Genomic DNA, 17,062 nt, shown 5'->3' with positions numbered 1-17,062 from the left:
GGTCAAATTCCTGGATGAAGAAGAAAATAAAAAAACCTATAGGTTTTTGGAGCACAACATGGAGCATTTTCCTGTCATCTTCAAAAAACACTGCAGTTAGGTTTATTATCTGCCTTTCTACAGCACCAAAAAAAAAGTCTCAAAGAAGATAAATTATTTTAAACCTCAGTTTTAGAAAATTGGGTAGTTAGCAGCTTATCTATCTCTTGATTTGGAAACAGAAAATTGAGAAACAGCACATATGTAATAGCTGTTACTTGTCAGTTTTGAGACAACTGTTAGTATTAGTTAGATAAGTACCCTGTGCACTCCATGGTCATATCAGTGCTGCTATATCCATAAGGTGTTTTGAAACCTGAGAGATTGTTCAACAGTGTATAAATAAGTGTCAGAAAAAAAGGAATGAAGTCTTTTTTTTTTTCTCCCTGTTGAACATCAACAATAGTATTCTGCAACAAACCATTATTGGCTCTGACATCTATAGTAAAGGTCTACTAGTGTATAAGGATGAGAAGAAGAAAGGAAGAGAACAAGACAAAACCAGTCAATCAGTGAAGAGCAGGACTAGAATATCAGACATGTCATGGACAGGAGCGTCATGCACTGCCAGACATACTGAGGAAGGCAGTTGTTCACTCTTGCTGTGACTAACTGAGCACAAGATATTAGGATGGTCTGAATATCAGAAGCTCAGTACCAGTACAAAACCAAAACACAGGTAATTTTTTTTTAAGTAAGCATAATTATTTTTTTGTTGTGAAAAGGTTTTGGAACTAAAAAATGAAATATGCAAACACTGTAAGAATCAATAATTTCTTGGTATACAGAAATAAAATATTCATAAAATCATAGAATCATAGAATATGGTGAGTTGGAAGGGACCTATCAGGATCATCAAGTCCAATTCCTGGCCCTGCACAGGATGCCCCAAGAATCACTTATATTCTGACCACAGGAAAGAGGTATTAAAAGTTTTACTTACTTTGGATGGGCAAATTCATCCACTAGGACAACCTTTTCTATCAAGTCTCCACCAACAGTTCGAACCAAATCATAGAAATCATTCTCAGAGTATGTCTCAGAAGGCAGCCAAAAGGAGATGTCATTGATCAAAGGTGGATATCTGCTGAGTGGCTAAAAAAAAATTAAAATCATACTGTTATACATGGCTGGACTTGGTAAGTATACCTAAAATTGCTCTGAATTTGTATAACACACAGAGTACACATTTTAGAGGCTTTCTGAAGTGCTTTTTGGAGTGCAAACTGACCTCATAAACAACTGAGATTCAAGATTTTATGCTAGGAAATATCTTTTAAAGACCCCCTCATAACCACTTTGATTTATTCATTCAGAAGAAAAAACTTGTTTTGTTTGCTAAAATCAGCATTTATAAGCCTGAATACACTTTTGGTCAGAGCTGTTTCAAAGGATGAGATCATTTTAGGGTGATTATTCACTGGGTAGAATTGCAATTTGTAAAAGTATTTTTCTGACTTTTTACAGAGTCAAAAATTCTTATCACATTCATGTTTAAAATTTACATGTATTTTATATGATTCTTATGTGACACAACATGTTGATTATTTATACTGTCCAATTTCTAAGGAAGTCTTGTCAATAGGTGCCTTGTTATTTAAAGCTTATAAAAAGAAACATGCTTTGCCTTAAAAAGAAGGATCAGTCAACTTCCCATTAGTATAGTCATCCAAACATCTACAACAAGAAAGGTATTGCTGTTAGCATAATTATTCATTCCACAAGTACCGCAACAGGTTTTTAGACATAAAGGGGCATCTTTGCTGCAGATATAAAGACCTGATCTTGTGGGAAGACAGTGTTTTGCAAAAACAGGAAGAGAAACAAAATCAGGTAATTATTAATTTTCCAGTTTTGATGGAAATTCCTTGGACTCAGTGGGTTTCAGATCTCACCTTTAGTGAAATGTTTCTCCCTTGGAAGAATAGAAAATGGTAATGCTCTCCTTTCATGACCTCTAGGTCATACAGTGTCTTAGTTTTGTCTTCCATTAATATCCTGCAGTTGAAAAAAGTACTTTTGCACAAGATTGTTCAGGTCTGCAAGAAGAAACATCTTCTTTTTTTTTTTTTTTAATTTCACTTATATGTATTTGACATCCCATATGGATACTTTGGTCTATACAGTATATTATCTCACTCAAAAATGTATTCCATGCCTGGGAATGTTTTATGATGGAGCAGTGGAAACTTAAGCGAGTACCTGCTAAAGCAATAAACCTGTTAATAAGGCAAGTTTACAGCATGGTGATTTACTCAAATACTGTTCTGTAGAGTGTAAATGAGTCAATAAATATCTGATAAGGAACAGAGTGCAAGTTTTAAATTAATAACCCCTCCAGTGAATAAAACTGTGAATCACAAATGATTATCCAACTTGTAAAAGGAATAAAGTTGTCAAATGAATTCATATCCATACACCAAATTATAAAAAAAACAATACCTGCACAATTGTCTCTGCTATACAAAAGTCACAGCTGCAAATGCTGGAGATGCTCCTCAGTCAACAAGCTGGTACATGTGTTAGCATAAATAAAGTTAAAATCCTGCAGTAGCCACCTATATTCCCACTTCAGCCCCATCTACAACTATATTTATCACTGCTCTATTTCAGGAACCTATTGAACACACCTCAAAGCTTGTGGGGACTAATCCAAAACTCACTGAACTCCCAGCTTCAAGACATTTAATTATTCAACCAGAAGATGTGGTTCATGAGCCTAAGCATGACTTGGTACCTACTTCCACTCACACAGGTATAAGGACACTAAAGAAAAATAATTACATGTTCAAGTAATTCAGTAATGCCCTAAACCCCAAAAGGAATAGAGCACCCAAAAGTCATAGTGAATATTTGCTATTGATTTTAAAAGAATCAGGAATATGTCAGGCACATGAAGACAGCGCTCTATTTCCCACTTAAAATGAGATGTACACAAGGACCCAATGTGGTCAGATCTTGCAAATGTAATTGGCACAGTTTGACTTACCTTATTAGTGTCATCAAATTCCATGTGAGCAAAGTTGCTCAAAGATGTAATAAATTGTCGAGTCTGGCTTTTGTGGATTATCAACTGTATAGGAAAACTGCTTCTTCGACTCAATCCATGGTGTCACTAGCCTAGGTATGCTTGTGTGTATTACAAAGACTAGAAGGACAAATGCTTGAAACATAACATAAGCAAAACTTTTCTATTATTAGGTACTAACCTTTTCTCAGAGCCTTATAATGCAGAAAAATCTTTTATGGTAAAAGGCAAGGCAATTATTCTGTATTATACTGTCCCTTCACCACCTGGCTGCAGTCAATATCATTGCAGTGAGTATTATATCAACGCTAAAGTTAGTACAAGGATAAAATCCCTAGTTCTAAATGTATTGATCTGTTTGTTGTAGAGCTACATGAGCTACATAATAGTTTTTTAGCTACACCTAAAGTGCAAATAGGCTAGTAAAAGAGTCTCCAACTGGCAAGTCAAAATGAAGCTCCTAAGTTTGTATCCAGGCACCCCAGCAAACATATACTGTAGTCTAACTGATCCCTTGGCCGTTCTTTGATCCTTTCTAAACTCTCTTGCTCTTTAGCAACAGACTGGTCTAAAGCCCATTAATCCTTTTCCAAGATCAAGGCAAATGCCAGCCCTAGAGACCATTTCCTTATGAATTTACAGACACTTTAAATGCTCCCCTTGAGAAGAATGTCTTCTTCTACTAAATCTTCTACTCTGCTATCAACTCCAGCCACTACTTCCAGCTACATCCTCTTCATGGCTTAGAAGTTCTCCAGCACAATGCTGGGAGAAGCTAACAGGACACCACTTGGCTCTGTTCACCAGTCTGTGTGTTGGCCAAATTCTAGCACGCTGTCCAAGCCTGGAAGCCCTGCTGTTCCTCCTTCCACTCCCAGACCATCCACCCCCCTTAGGTTTTTGGGGAACTGAAAAGAGGCTTAGGAAAAGGTAGAAGTGATCACACCCACAGAGCATTGCTGCGAGGCACTGGCCAGGAGTAGCAGAGAGCAGACGGCTCTGAACCACTCCTTTTGGTCCTATCAGAGCTCTGCCACCACAGTGCTACTTTGAATGTTCTATTTACTTTCCATTTCAAACACTATCTTTGACATTTTTCAACAGCATTGAACAGCGCTTTCCCAGTAATTACACTACCCATAGGACTCCACTGAGCCCATGTTGTAGGAAATATTGCAAATAATGACATTACATTTTTAAATCATTAGGGGTGAAAGCATTTAGGAGTGCTGAATTACTATCATTTTTTAAAATTACAAAATAGGAGTTTATGATGATCCACCCTCAAGGATACATGTTTACTAGTCATTAGTCACACTTCCTTCTCTGGTTAATAAATAAGCCTTGTACTTACTAAAACTGCAAGCTTTTCCCTCTAAGGATGCTAATTTTAGTAAAGAAATTAGTAGCTGGACACCAGTGATATACTCTGTTCCGCCAGCCAGCCTTGCATATGCCTAAATGTACCTGAGGAGTGCACCACTGAAACACAGGGCTGTGACTCCTCTATATGGGTTTGTGATAGTTGAAAGCATTCCTTATCCCTACGTCTCTGCTCTGCCTTGCTGTTGGAGATTCCTGCCCCTGCAGCAGCTGATAAAAACATGTGCCTGTTTCTCCACCGCTGCAGTTCATGGCCTGCCATAGGCCAGCTGAAAATTGCCCCTCTTAGTAGTTTATGCTAATACATGCTGGATGTATTGCAGCAGCTTGAGACACTGGGGGACAGCTGTTTCAAGCAGCAACAAGATCCACTAGAACTCATTTGTCAGCACAAAATAGGAAAAATCCTCGGGCTCTGTGTACATTGCCACATCAGGGTGGCACTGGACACTTTGGCAGAAGGAATCAAGTTCAAGTGGTCACCACAAGAGCAGTCTCTGTTCATCTGCACTCAGCAAAGGAGCATCAGCTAGGCTGGATCCAGATACCTCACAGCTGCACAGGAGAGAAAATACAATACGTGGCAGAACCCCCTAGTCTGGAGGAAAACCAGCAGGGGATAATACACAGGCAGTGCCAGCAAATAACCTATAAAAGACCATGAAGTGTCTTTAGCCCTAAAATAGGATGAACACCAGCCTTTTCCATAAATATTTGCCATTAAGAAAAAACCCCACACTTTTCCCCAGATGCAGTAACCATGAGTGCAATATGGAGAGGGGACAGGAGAAATTTCGTGCAGTGGACTCTCACTCAGTTCCTTCCCTGCTGCCGGCTGCAGATGGGGGAACACAACAAACAAATGACAAACACAGCAGAGGAAAAAGCTGTACTTGTATTTTGACAGCGGCAACACAAATGCAAGGTTAATGACAACACGTACCAAAAACTGGGTTAGCAACTCCACAGCAGGCAAGTTATTAAAAAGCCAGCCATGCTTTACTGCCATCACCAGTCCAAGTCAGAAAAATATGAGACTTAGCAGCCTTGTGGCTGTCGGGCTTTAACAGTCTTGCATTGCCCATGCTTTGGAGAAATATCTACATAAACAATACAGTTTTAATGCAACATCATATTCACATCAAAATAAAAGCTACAGTCCTGTAATATGCCTTTCTTAATATATTCTATGGTGAAACTACATTAATACAGCATTATCATAGGAAATTTAAACACGTAACAGGCATGAAATTCAAATTTGCAAATTTACAACTGTAACTTATCCCCCTTGCACATAATGAAGTTTCTCTGTATTAGTGTGTAAGCTTTTAGATTTATACTTTCGTATTTATGACCAGCGTAGACAAATTACAGTTGCTGCAGGGAACATAATTTTGAATTTCTTGGCTGCCATGGCTTAAAATTCACAGTCACAATGTTCCTTCCCTATTATAAGTTTTCTACCCCTCCCTTCATCAAATGAATTTTTTTCTCAGTATATATAGTAAGTTCTATATATTCATACATGTATACACACACACATACACATTTTTATGTGTAAACACACACACATCTTCAAAGAAGGAAGTGGAGAAATTTCAAAAGAGAACTTCCATAAAGTCTGATAAGCAAGTATAAAAATATGTTCTGAGATTAAGCTCTTAAAACCAAAGCAAATGGACTAGTCTGGGATTGATGCACTGCTCTGTCCTTCTGTGGAGAATGGCAGAAACAGTTTAGCTTCCAGTGATGCTCTGAGCTTCTCAGGAAATGAACACAGAAGTATAATCAGCCCTTTTTGGAGAGCAGGATCAGTAAAACATTGTTTTCATACCTGCTTCACTGTTCATCTAGCACTTGCTGTTTGCCATCATGGGAGACAGCATTCTTGAGCTGGATGGTTAGGCATAGCATAACAGGTCTTTTCTCTTTAAGAAAATTGCTTTTTTCATGGCATTCTGGTAATGAAAATATTACCAAACCTCCTTTCTTTAAGTGACTTTTCATCTTAAAACAACTATGAAGGACAGCATAAAGGGGTTGAACTACTGAAGAGAACTGGGTGTACATCAACTTAGATACAACTTCTCTTAGGTTTTGCAGCAGTATTATGCAAGTCTTCTACGGGCTTCACAGCTGGGGGAAAGGAAAGGATTGCCTAAACATTCCCACAGCCATCCCATTTTCCTCCCTTTTTACTTTCTAAGTACCCTTGTTTCTTTCCAATCCTAAAGGTTATAACTTGTCATGGTTGACATAAATATTTGATTTCTAAGCTGTGTTTAGGAGTCCTGGTTCTGACACTGCTCTTGTTTGAGTTGAGAACTGAAGAAAAAGCTGCCACTAGCCATGAGGAGCATTTGCCTACAGACACTGAAGCTGACTGGACTTGCCAACACACACCCACAGGTCAAATCAATCAAATAATATCCCAGTTTCCACTTCAACTAGTGCAGTTCACAGCCCTTCATAAGGGTGAAAAAGGGGGAGGGATGTCAGACTCCACTCTAGAGATCAATACCTTGAAGAAAATCATATGTTTGGCAGAAGGACCAACCTGTTTGTCAGCAGCAGCAGCCTGCACAATTAAAACAGCACTGGGTTACAAGTCATTGCTGTTCCTTATCTTGGCAAAGAACTCTCTTTGGCTTTACCTCCTTCATCCATGAGGAAAAACAATCATAAAACTGAAGAACAATGATCATGAAATTATGGAAAAACAGGAAGTACCTTGTAGAAAATATAAGAATGAAAAGAATGTTTTCAAGAAACACGGTAAATTAAACTGTTGTCAAAGGTGAAATATTTATTTCCTGGTAATAGGGAGGCCCAGAGAAGGCAGAGTTACTGAAGGCCTTCTTTGCATCAGTCTTTACTGACAAGACCAGTCCTCAGAGATCTTTGACCCAGGAGACCAGGGTAAAGGAATCTTGAAAGGAAGACTTTCCCTTAGTAAAGGAGGATTGGGTTAGAGAATACCTAGGCAAACTGGACATCCTCATGTCATTTGCTTCCTTCAAAAAGGGCAAGAAAGAGGACCCAGGGAACTACCAGCCAGTCAGCCTCACACTGATCCCTGGAAAGGTGATGGAGCACCACACTCTGGAGGCAATCTCTATCTGTATGGAGGACAAGAAGGTCATCAGGACTAGTGTCGTGGTTTGGACCTTGTTTTCCCCCAGAGGCTGAGAGAAGTGGTAGACCCCAAGGGGTGGAAACCCCTAGAAGTTTTGAAGTTCTGCCCAATGGACGCTCCTGCAGAAATGTAAACATATCACAACCAGACCGGAAGAGAAGAGTTGTAGTTTTTGGTTGTTGTGGAGTGGTGGCCATGTTGTGAGCCACGAGGTAGGGGCTCTGTGCCCCTTGGGGCCTCTGGCCCCCTCCCAGCCCCGGTTGGGGGGCTGCGGGGACCTGGAACAGCATAAAGCTGGGCTAGGTGCCTGTAGTTATGCTGGGAGATGTTTTTCTCCATGGGAGCAGAGCAGCAGCCGACACTGACCGGAGAAGGTGGCAGAGAGCCAGAAGATAAGAACAAGAAGCAACAGAAACATGCAGCACCAGAGAAAGGACTCCTGGAAGGAGAGCCGGGAAAAGGAGAGCCAGCAGCAGAGAGACAGAGTTTGGGGTAAGACTGATACCAGATCCCCCAAAACTCCCTTGAGACCCCTCTTGGAGAAGAGGGACATGGACTCCTGTTTTAGAGGAGCCTTGGAATACAGCAGCACCGGAGAGAGAGAGGAGCTGAGAAGCTCAAGAGACGTCCCGGAGCTGGACCGGGACGGCCAGATGGAATGTGGGGGGAGTTGACCTTGGCTCCCCCCCCTTGCACTGCTGCCGCGGTGGCAGCCTGAGAGGCAGTGGCACAAAAGCCCTGCAAGAAGGAGCTGAGTCTCCTGGAGATACCAGACCTTCACGAAGACCCCCCTGTGTCTTCGTGATATGACGTGGTGATACGACCTTGTCTGGGGTTACGAAGCCCACGGAAGACCCCTCGGTTGTGAGGCGATGGGGCCGGGGGAGTTTGATACCTCCCTCGTTGAGTGCTGGCAGAAAGCCAGCTATCAGCTGCTGCATGTGGAGAAGAGAGACAGAACCTGCTGCATTAGAAGATCCTGCTGCTTAAGGACTGGAAGGGATCTGTCCTTCTTTCCCTCCTGGACTTTTTATTTGGAGGGGAGAAGAGATCTGGTCCATTGTAAATACTATATGTCATGGTAGAGATAGTTATGATCGTGTGTATAATGTGATGTTATATTTATTTGTACAGTCATTGTAATATATTCCCTTTCCCCCACTTTGAGTCTGATGTGTTTTGTCTGGAAAAGCCCATCTCACATTAGGTTGAGATGTGGGAGGGGGGATGGAACTAGGGAATTGGATTTGGGGACTATCTCAAACCATGACAACTAGTCAGTATGCTTTCACTACAGTTAAGTCATGTTTGACCAACCTGATTTCTATCTACAACGAAACAACTACCAGGATGAATGAGGGGAGAGAAATGGATATTGTCTGTCTTAAACTTAGCAAGGCTTTTGACACTGTCTCTCAAGACATCCTCATAGGCAAACCCAGGGAGTGTGGACTGGATGAGTGGACAGTGAGGTGGATTGAGAACTGGCTCAAGAGCAGATCCCAGAAGGTCATAATTAGTAGCACAGAGTCTAGTTGGAGGTCTGTCACTAATGGTGTCCCTCAAGGTTCAGTCTTGGGCCCAGTATTGTTTAACTTATCCATCAATTACTTACTTGAGGAAATAGATTCCCCCTCAGCAAGTTCCCTGATGACACAAAGATGGGACAAGCGGCCAATACTCCAGGGTGCTGTGCAGCCCTTCAGAGGCACCTTGATAGGTGGAAGAGATGGGCAGAGAGGAACCATCTGAAATTCAAAAAAAGCAAATTCAGGGTCCTGTACCTGGGTAAGAATAACCCCTTGTACCAGGACAGGCTGAGGACTGACCTGCTGGAAAGCAGTTCTGCGAAGAAGGACCTGGGGGTCCTGATGGACAACAAGCTGGCCCTGAGCCAGCATGTTCTTGTGGACAAGAAGGCCAGTGGTATCCTAGGGTGCATTAGGAAGAACATTGCTAGCAGAGAGGTGGTCCTGCCCCTCTACCCCACCCTAATGAAGCCACCCTAATGATATCCATCTGGAGTTCTGTGTCCAGTTCTGGGCTCATTAGTACAAGAGAGACAAGGAGCTCCTAGAGCAGGCCCAGCATCAGGCTACAAAGATAATCTGGGGACTGAAGCATCTGTCTTATAAGGAAAGGCTGAGAGACTTGGGCCTGTTCAGTCTCAAGAAGAGACGACTGAGAGGGAACCTCAACCATGTATAGAAGTATCTGAAGGAGGGGGCCTCAAGAGGACGGAACCAGGGTCTTCTTGGTGGTGCCAAGCAATAAAACAAGAGGAAACAGGCAGAAACCAATGCATAGGAAGTTCCACCTGAATATGAGGATGAACTTCTTTACTGTGAGGGTGACTATGCACTGCAACAGGTTTTGGAATTCCCATCACTGGAGATATTCAAGAACAATCTAGATACAATCCCGTGCAATGTGTTTTAGGATAACCCTGCTTGACCAGGAAGGTTGGACCAAATGACCCACTGTGGTTCCTTCCAACCTAACCCCTTCTATAACTCTACACTCAGGTTGAGCAGGGAGGTGCCGTGGGGGACAGGCTTGACTTTCTAGCTAAGTCTCAGCACTTAGTGTGAGATGACACAGCTGCTGTCTAGCCAAATCTGTGGATCAGGTTCCTCTCTGCTGTGCAGTGCATGCCACCATGTAAGCTCTGTCCTCTTCCCACATAAGCTACACCCTATGGGGTCTTGCTGAAGATAAGACTTTCTCTCTTGAGCCACATTCCAGGTTCCCTCAAGGTCCACAACAAGAAAGAGTTTAGTTGCTTATATTCTGCCTAAGTAGTCACCAGGCAGTTCTGCACATTATCTCATTTAGTCACCTTTTCCAATGCTAACCAAGCACCTTTGATCAGGAAAGCCCCCTGAAGTCTCGTCACAAATGCACACACATGCACACATGCACAGGAACAAGTACAACCTTTCTTGCACACTAAAAGTTACAGCTTATTATAGAAGAGCCTGCTTGACAAAGGAAAGTCAACACCTACTATGACATTGAAAAAATTAAGATGGGTAACAGCCAATGAAGGGATTAAACTTCTTTCATAAGCTGTTCTACCTTTTCCAAGCACCAGGAAGAATGGACAGCAGGACTGGTACTGCAGCAGACTCAGTGAGTAGAAAGCTTGCCTTTACACATGTTCATCCAAAAATAATGCTAGTTACTAAGCCTCTGTGGTCTCAGCAAAAGGGACACTGCATTCTTACATACAATATTATTTTAAAATGCAACAAATTTATTTTAAAGTCAAGCTCGTTTAAATTTGTCATGAAAAATGTTTAAAGTCACAATACACTTCTCTAAATGCAAATATGTATTTTAAACTGACTTGTGGTTAAAACCCTAAGAAACAATGCATGGCTTTTGAGAAGCTTTCCAGAAAGGATCACTACTATTGCCATTGAAAAGGTTATTTTTATATGATTAGTAAGGAATTGAAAAAAAATCAGGAAGGACATAAAAAAAGAAAGAATTGACCTAATCCTATTAAAAGCAGGGATGTTGCAGTGTACACAGCAGAAAGATTTCCAGACACCCATTCACTTGGGCTTTTGGATATGCCTTGCCTCTTGTGATCTGATTATAAGAATCACCAAAAGATAAATACAAATTATTCCTAAACACCAGTGATGGACTCCACACTCTGTATTTAACATGGCAAAAATATTTTCTCATTTCCCTAGAACAGAATAGGACTCACAGGGAGAATCACCAAAAGCGATGTCTCTCTACTACTCACCCATTTCAGCTTCTTACAACCCCCTTTTGAAAGCATCTGGGTGAAGAAGAGATTAGCCTGACATTTTCCTATAGCAGTTCAATGTCTACTGTGGAGAAATATGCTTTTTTCTCATGCTTCTTTCCCAACCTCCCAGCTGACGGCCCACTGAGCTAGTTGGTTTCATGGTGCTAATTAATCTTCTCCCATTTCAACCACAGATATATCACTGCAGAACAACTAAAAACCAGGAAATGCTTTTTCTGTTATCTCTTTTCCATTTGAGCAATTGCTGCCACAGAACTGATGTGACACAAAGTGCAACAGATGGGACAATCCCTATTATGTTGTGCTGTCATCTATAGAAAATGAGCAAGCCAATGTCCTGGGGAAGGAATCCAGTGAGTTTGGAATCACCAAAATGGTAAAGTGGATTCTCACACCAAACCTAATAATTAAGACTTTTGACTGCCTTTTGTACAGGCTGTCTATATTCTGTCTGTTGTTCCTACCAAAATATCCCACCCCACAGGCAAAATCACTCTATTAGTTTTTTTGTAGCAGTGGCAAAAAGGGCAGAGAAGACACAGACATCAGAAAACAAACCATCAACAAATAAAGACTGTATGCATCAGTCCTACACCCCTCTAATAGGTATCTACCAGGTCTGCAAGGAACAGGTAATAAACTGGTATAAGTCAGCAGAAACCCAATTTCTCAGCAGATACTAAGAATTTCCTCTTCAGCAGTGCTGAGCATCTGCAATTCCTGCAGAAAGCATTGGTTGCTGCAGGCATTCAGTGCTTGCCATGCTCAGAAGTCAGGTTCCCTCCTTTCAAGTGGTTTGGTTTGTATGTTTTTTTTTCATTATGCTTAATAATAACGCTGAGATAAATAGCTCAATGGGGTAAAATATGGCACCCATCAACAATTCATATAAAAGAGTTATATCTAAATAAAGAAGGCAAGTATTTGGAAAGAGACTGCAGCAATATGAAGATGTATTTCTTCCAAATACATAGCATAACAATGGAAACAAAGCGCACCCAATATTTTATTTCAGCTTAGATGAAAAACCTCATATAAAGCACTGTTGATTGTATTTCCTATTCTGCTCATTATATTCACCATTCCAGAGAGTTACTGTTTAAATTGCAGAAACTCTAGAACACTTGAATATGTCTTACACCAAAATAAACTGGCATCACAAATCTTACAGGCACATGCAACACCTGAAAAAGTCCTTCTTCCCACTTAACAAGCTGTACTTCTTTTTTTCTCTCTCCTTCCTAAAAAGCATAGAGATTTCCAAAACAACAGCAATGATGTATGGGCAGATATAACTTCAGATATAACGCTCTGGACACTGTTATGCTACAAAGGTATGTCCTAATTTTTCTACACTTCTAGACTCATGAGCTAATCTGTACCATCTGGGAAATACTACTGTAAATACTGCATCTAAAAATCTATCCTTCTAGGAAATTAAAAGATCCCAATTGCCATGTATAGCAATTTACCTGAGCAGGTTACTAGTGCTTTTGAAATATTCTTATGATTTCCATTGCCAGTGAAATAGCTCTGTTTCCTTCTTGACTTTGGAAAACTGCCCAAGTGGCATTGGAAAAGGCTGCCCAGGGAAGTGGTGGAATCACTGCCTGCACTATCCCTGGAAGTGTTCAAAAGGTGTGTGAATGTGGCATTTGGGGACATGGCCTAGTGGTGAATATGGTGGTGCTAAGATAATGGTGATCTTGATGATCTTAGAGGTCTTTTCCAACCTTAAATATTCTATGATTCTATGACTCTGGGCAAAATCCAGTATTTTAGTTTCCAGAGTAGCCAACTTCACTTTTTTCCCCACTTAAGTACTGAATTCATACAAAAGTTCAAAATCAATAATAAAACACCAAGGTAGTGTAACAAGCTAAAACCAATATCGAACTTTAAAGAACAGTAGGTAAGCTAGAGAGAAACAGAAATAAAAGACTCTCCTTACTTGTCCAATACTCAGAAGAGGGAGAAAAGCCTTCAATTTTAACTCTCAGACAGACCCTGAGAGTTCCTAAAGCTATATACTCTTGTTAAAGAGTAACAACACTTAGAAACAGAAAATTACAAAGAAGCCATTAGCTAAGAACAGACCAAGCACAAATAGCACAAAAAGTACACTAAGCATTTCAGTATGTAATGGTAAAATATAAAGAACATTTAAATCTCTACAAGCAGAATCCTGGTGCAGAACAGGTATTTCTTTAATGTCTTTCCTTATTTTACAAGAATCAGAAAATGGGTTCACTATCGCTGATTTAAGAGAACAGGTTACATGAGGGAACAATTATGCAAATTGTATTTAACACATGTGCAGGAGCAGGAGGACACAAGCAATCCTCAAAAGAGGGGCCTTTTCCCCGTGATTAATTTTTATAAGATTGCAAAACCAAATCCTCTGCAGCATATGCACCCCAAAGCACTACTTACTTGTCACATTTTGTTTTAGGCTGTCATTGCTACGGTTCATGTGTCTCTCACACTAACAAGATGACGGAAATTGAGGACGGGTATGATAAGAATAATACGGTTCTTCCCAACTGTGCCTTCTGTCGTTTGGCTATTCTCTGTAGCCTAATTCATATTCTGATCAGAGAAGTGGTAGCTGAAAATCAGGGGTTTTTTATTAACACATGTACTTCAAAAGGTGCTCCTGTTCACGCATACACACATACACAGATTGTTCTCCCCAGCCCTCATTTCCCAGGGACACTCCACAGCTGAGCTGCAATGTCTAATCATACTGCAGAAGATGACTGTAGGGGTTTAGGCATGATTTTAAAGATCATTTTATCAAAAGCTCTTTGAAAGGTATATCTTTTGCGTGTAAAACATTGGCACAAATGTTAAAAGAGCTAACAAGTAAACCATGTATGACAAACCCTATCTTTTTATCCAACACTGGAAAAAAAGAATTAGAGCTTGTTTCCTACCGGGTTTGACATCTCTTTTGTTTGCTTGTTTTTCCCCTTTGTATTTCTGTGGTTGTGTGTGCATACCAACACATACCTGTACCTTTGAAGACACATACTTGCATAGTGTGTGCTTAGGCACGTCTTAAACAGAAGTTTATTCTTACATCAAATGCGTAACATATACTCGCAAAGATGTATTAAACCCTGCTAAAGGCATGCGGATATTCAGACTGTGATAATTACCTAGGACTGCCAGCCAGAAACCAGGGTCCCAGTAGGCAGATGGAGCACAGAACAGTAACTCCTGTCCTGAAGAACTTTCCACCCTAGGGTAGTTTGGAGAAGACATGCAGAGGCAGGAGGTACAAGAGAACTACAACTGTAAAGAGCATGGAAAACAGAAATATTGAGTAGGGAAAATTGAGTCGGTTCTCAGGTCAAGGCTAAAGCCTAAAGTCAAAATTGTTGTTGTGCCATCCTCCTAATCAGAATTCTGTTATTCACAGTGTAATTAAACCAATATTGAAAAAATATTAGCAAGTGTGTAAGGGTTACCCATCTTACCAGCTACATACTTTCGTAGACAATACGACTGAAAGCTCTGAACATCTGTGGATTCCTGTCAAAACCGCCAGCAGCTGGTTCTAGTTTCACATAACCAATATGAAATCTACTGTTATTTTAGATTTCCAGGTTTACTCCTTCACCTAATACTAATTTAATGTGGGTTTCAGCATATTTATCACTGCTTGAAATTGCTCCATGGCTTATTTAAGCACTATGTATCACCATTATACTTCATCATTTGGGATGCAACAAAGATTGGTTGATATATTCAGCAACGGAATTACTCATTTCTGAGCTATTTGTTTTGAAGAGCCTCAACCAGTCAAATTGCAAATATATGAGGCTTAGAGATCAGAGCAAACCACAGTAACACATGCTTTTTGAAGCTTATTGCAGTTTTTGCTAAGTAATCATTTAGATAGTATCAGGTGTACTTTGACTGGGTTGCATTGGCTTTTGCCTGCAAAAAAAAAAGACATGAGCAGTAAAATGATTCTACTGACAGGAACTGTACAGTGCAGCAGCATTCATAACTGGAAATTCATCTACTTCATGTTGAAGTGAGCTCAAAATGCAGTCAAGGCTATAGTAGCTTCTTTTTCTTTAAAAAACAAATTGGAAGGAAGTCTCTAGTGGTCTGCTCTCAATTGCTGGGAATGTCCTTCACTCATATTGATGACACACCTGGGTATACCACATTCTCTCCATATTCACCCCTCAACCTTTATACTGCCTCCAAAAACAAAAGTGCTGTCTCTTCAATTGTGCTGAGGGCATGAAGCAACACTGAGAAGTGGATCAGGGCACTGATATGGCTTTTAGGAACTGCAGAGGAAAAAGGGTTCCCTGAGTCACCTCACAGTGTAGCCACAAAAGCAGCTTCCGTGGTACCTCTTGAACACCAAAGCAAAACAGTATATGGGAACATGGGTACATGGGAAAGAAAAAAAATTATGCTTCTCATCCTGATACTGTGAGAACCAAGGCTATGGGAACAACTGGTAGAGAGCAGTCACAAAACCACAAAAATCCTTCAAACAAAAAGTTTCAACTGCTGTCTCTGGACCTGCAGTCAAAAGAGAGGACATCTTCCAGGTGGACACACTGGTATTTCACATCGCTAGCTTTCAAAAACCTCCATGACATTTGCTTGGTTTGTTAGTAAAGCTCTGGACCTCCTACATAACAGAAAATCTGAGGAAATACATAATTACATCCAGGTTTTAGAATTACTTGCCTTGTCATAAAAATTCTTCTGCTGACTAAAGTGTGTGTTAGCATGGACAACTGAAAGCAAGGATGAAATATTTTTGCTCTTTGTACATATACTTACATATACACATATACTCCACCCACTCTAAACAAAATCCAACTGGGACAGTTGGCACAGAGCAGAAACAAAGCAGAAAACAAAGCAGAAAGCTCCTAACATGCAGAAAGAACAGCTCAAACCAGTTATTTTGCTTAAAGTCACCACCACCTAGACCAAATCTACTATTGGGATAAGTTAACAGAGGTGAACAAGAGAGCTTTCAAACACTCTAAGACTGTGAAAACAACATAGAAATACTTTCTGTATTTTCAAGGAACATAGGTGAAAGAGAGGAAGACTGCAGCATTTGCTAACAAACATCATAGGCTTCTCTGTACATCTGACTATTACCAAGGTGGCTGCTAAATGTATGCCATGGATTTACCCTTTGGTGCTCCAGCAGACAACAGATAGAGATAGTACATAAGATAAATATCACTAACTAATCTAAGCACAAAGGGCTATTGACATTTTTTTATTTACTCATTTTATTTACTTAGAAAAGTACAAGCAGAAAGGAATTAAACTATTGCTGATTTGTTCAGATTCAATGGGAGGCTATCAGTGAAATTAGATTGTAGTGAGTAGGTGGAGGGATGGAAACAGGGTATGCAAGAAAACCTGCATCACTGGTACTAGCTCAAAGGGCAGCAGCTAGTTTGTCGGAAACTGCATCCCTTCTCAGTAGTTGTTTTTACTGAGAGTAATATGTTCTCAGGAACATGGTGTGACTCTTGGGGTGGTCCTGTGCAGGGCCAGGAGTTGAACTTTGATGATTCATGTAGGTCCCTTCCAGCTCAGGATATTCTGTGATTCTGTGAATATCATCTCAGTGCAGCCCTACTCAAGGGTCTGGGTTCTGACACACTAAATGTTTCGCAAATCCAGAACC

General features: G+C 40.6%; 1 protein-coding gene across 9 annotated transcripts in view; it reads right to left on the bottom strand.

The window, feature by feature from the left end:
- FARS2 (phenylalanyl-tRNA synthetase 2, mitochondrial) overlaps nt 1-17,062 on the bottom strand; it is a 240,492-nt gene that overhangs the window by 74,659 nt on the left and 148,771 nt on the right. For all 9 annotated transcript variants that reach the window (XM_064663603.1, XM_064663572.1, XM_064663631.1 and 6 more), the window contains one exon: nt 983-1,134. In XM_064663603.1, the coding sequence (XP_064519673.1) occupies nt 983-1,134 (152 nt within the window). The remainder of the gene's footprint in view (nt 1-982; nt 1,135-17,062) is intronic.

This window comes from Pseudopipra pipra, chromosome 1 (genome assembly GCF_036250125.1).
Source record: "Pseudopipra pipra isolate bDixPip1 chromosome 1, bDixPip1.hap1, whole genome shotgun sequence".
In the NCBI taxonomy this organism is placed as follows: Eukaryota; Metazoa; Chordata; class Aves; order Passeriformes; family Pipridae; genus Pseudopipra; species Pseudopipra pipra.
This window is presented reverse-complemented; position numbering and strand designations above follow the sequence as displayed.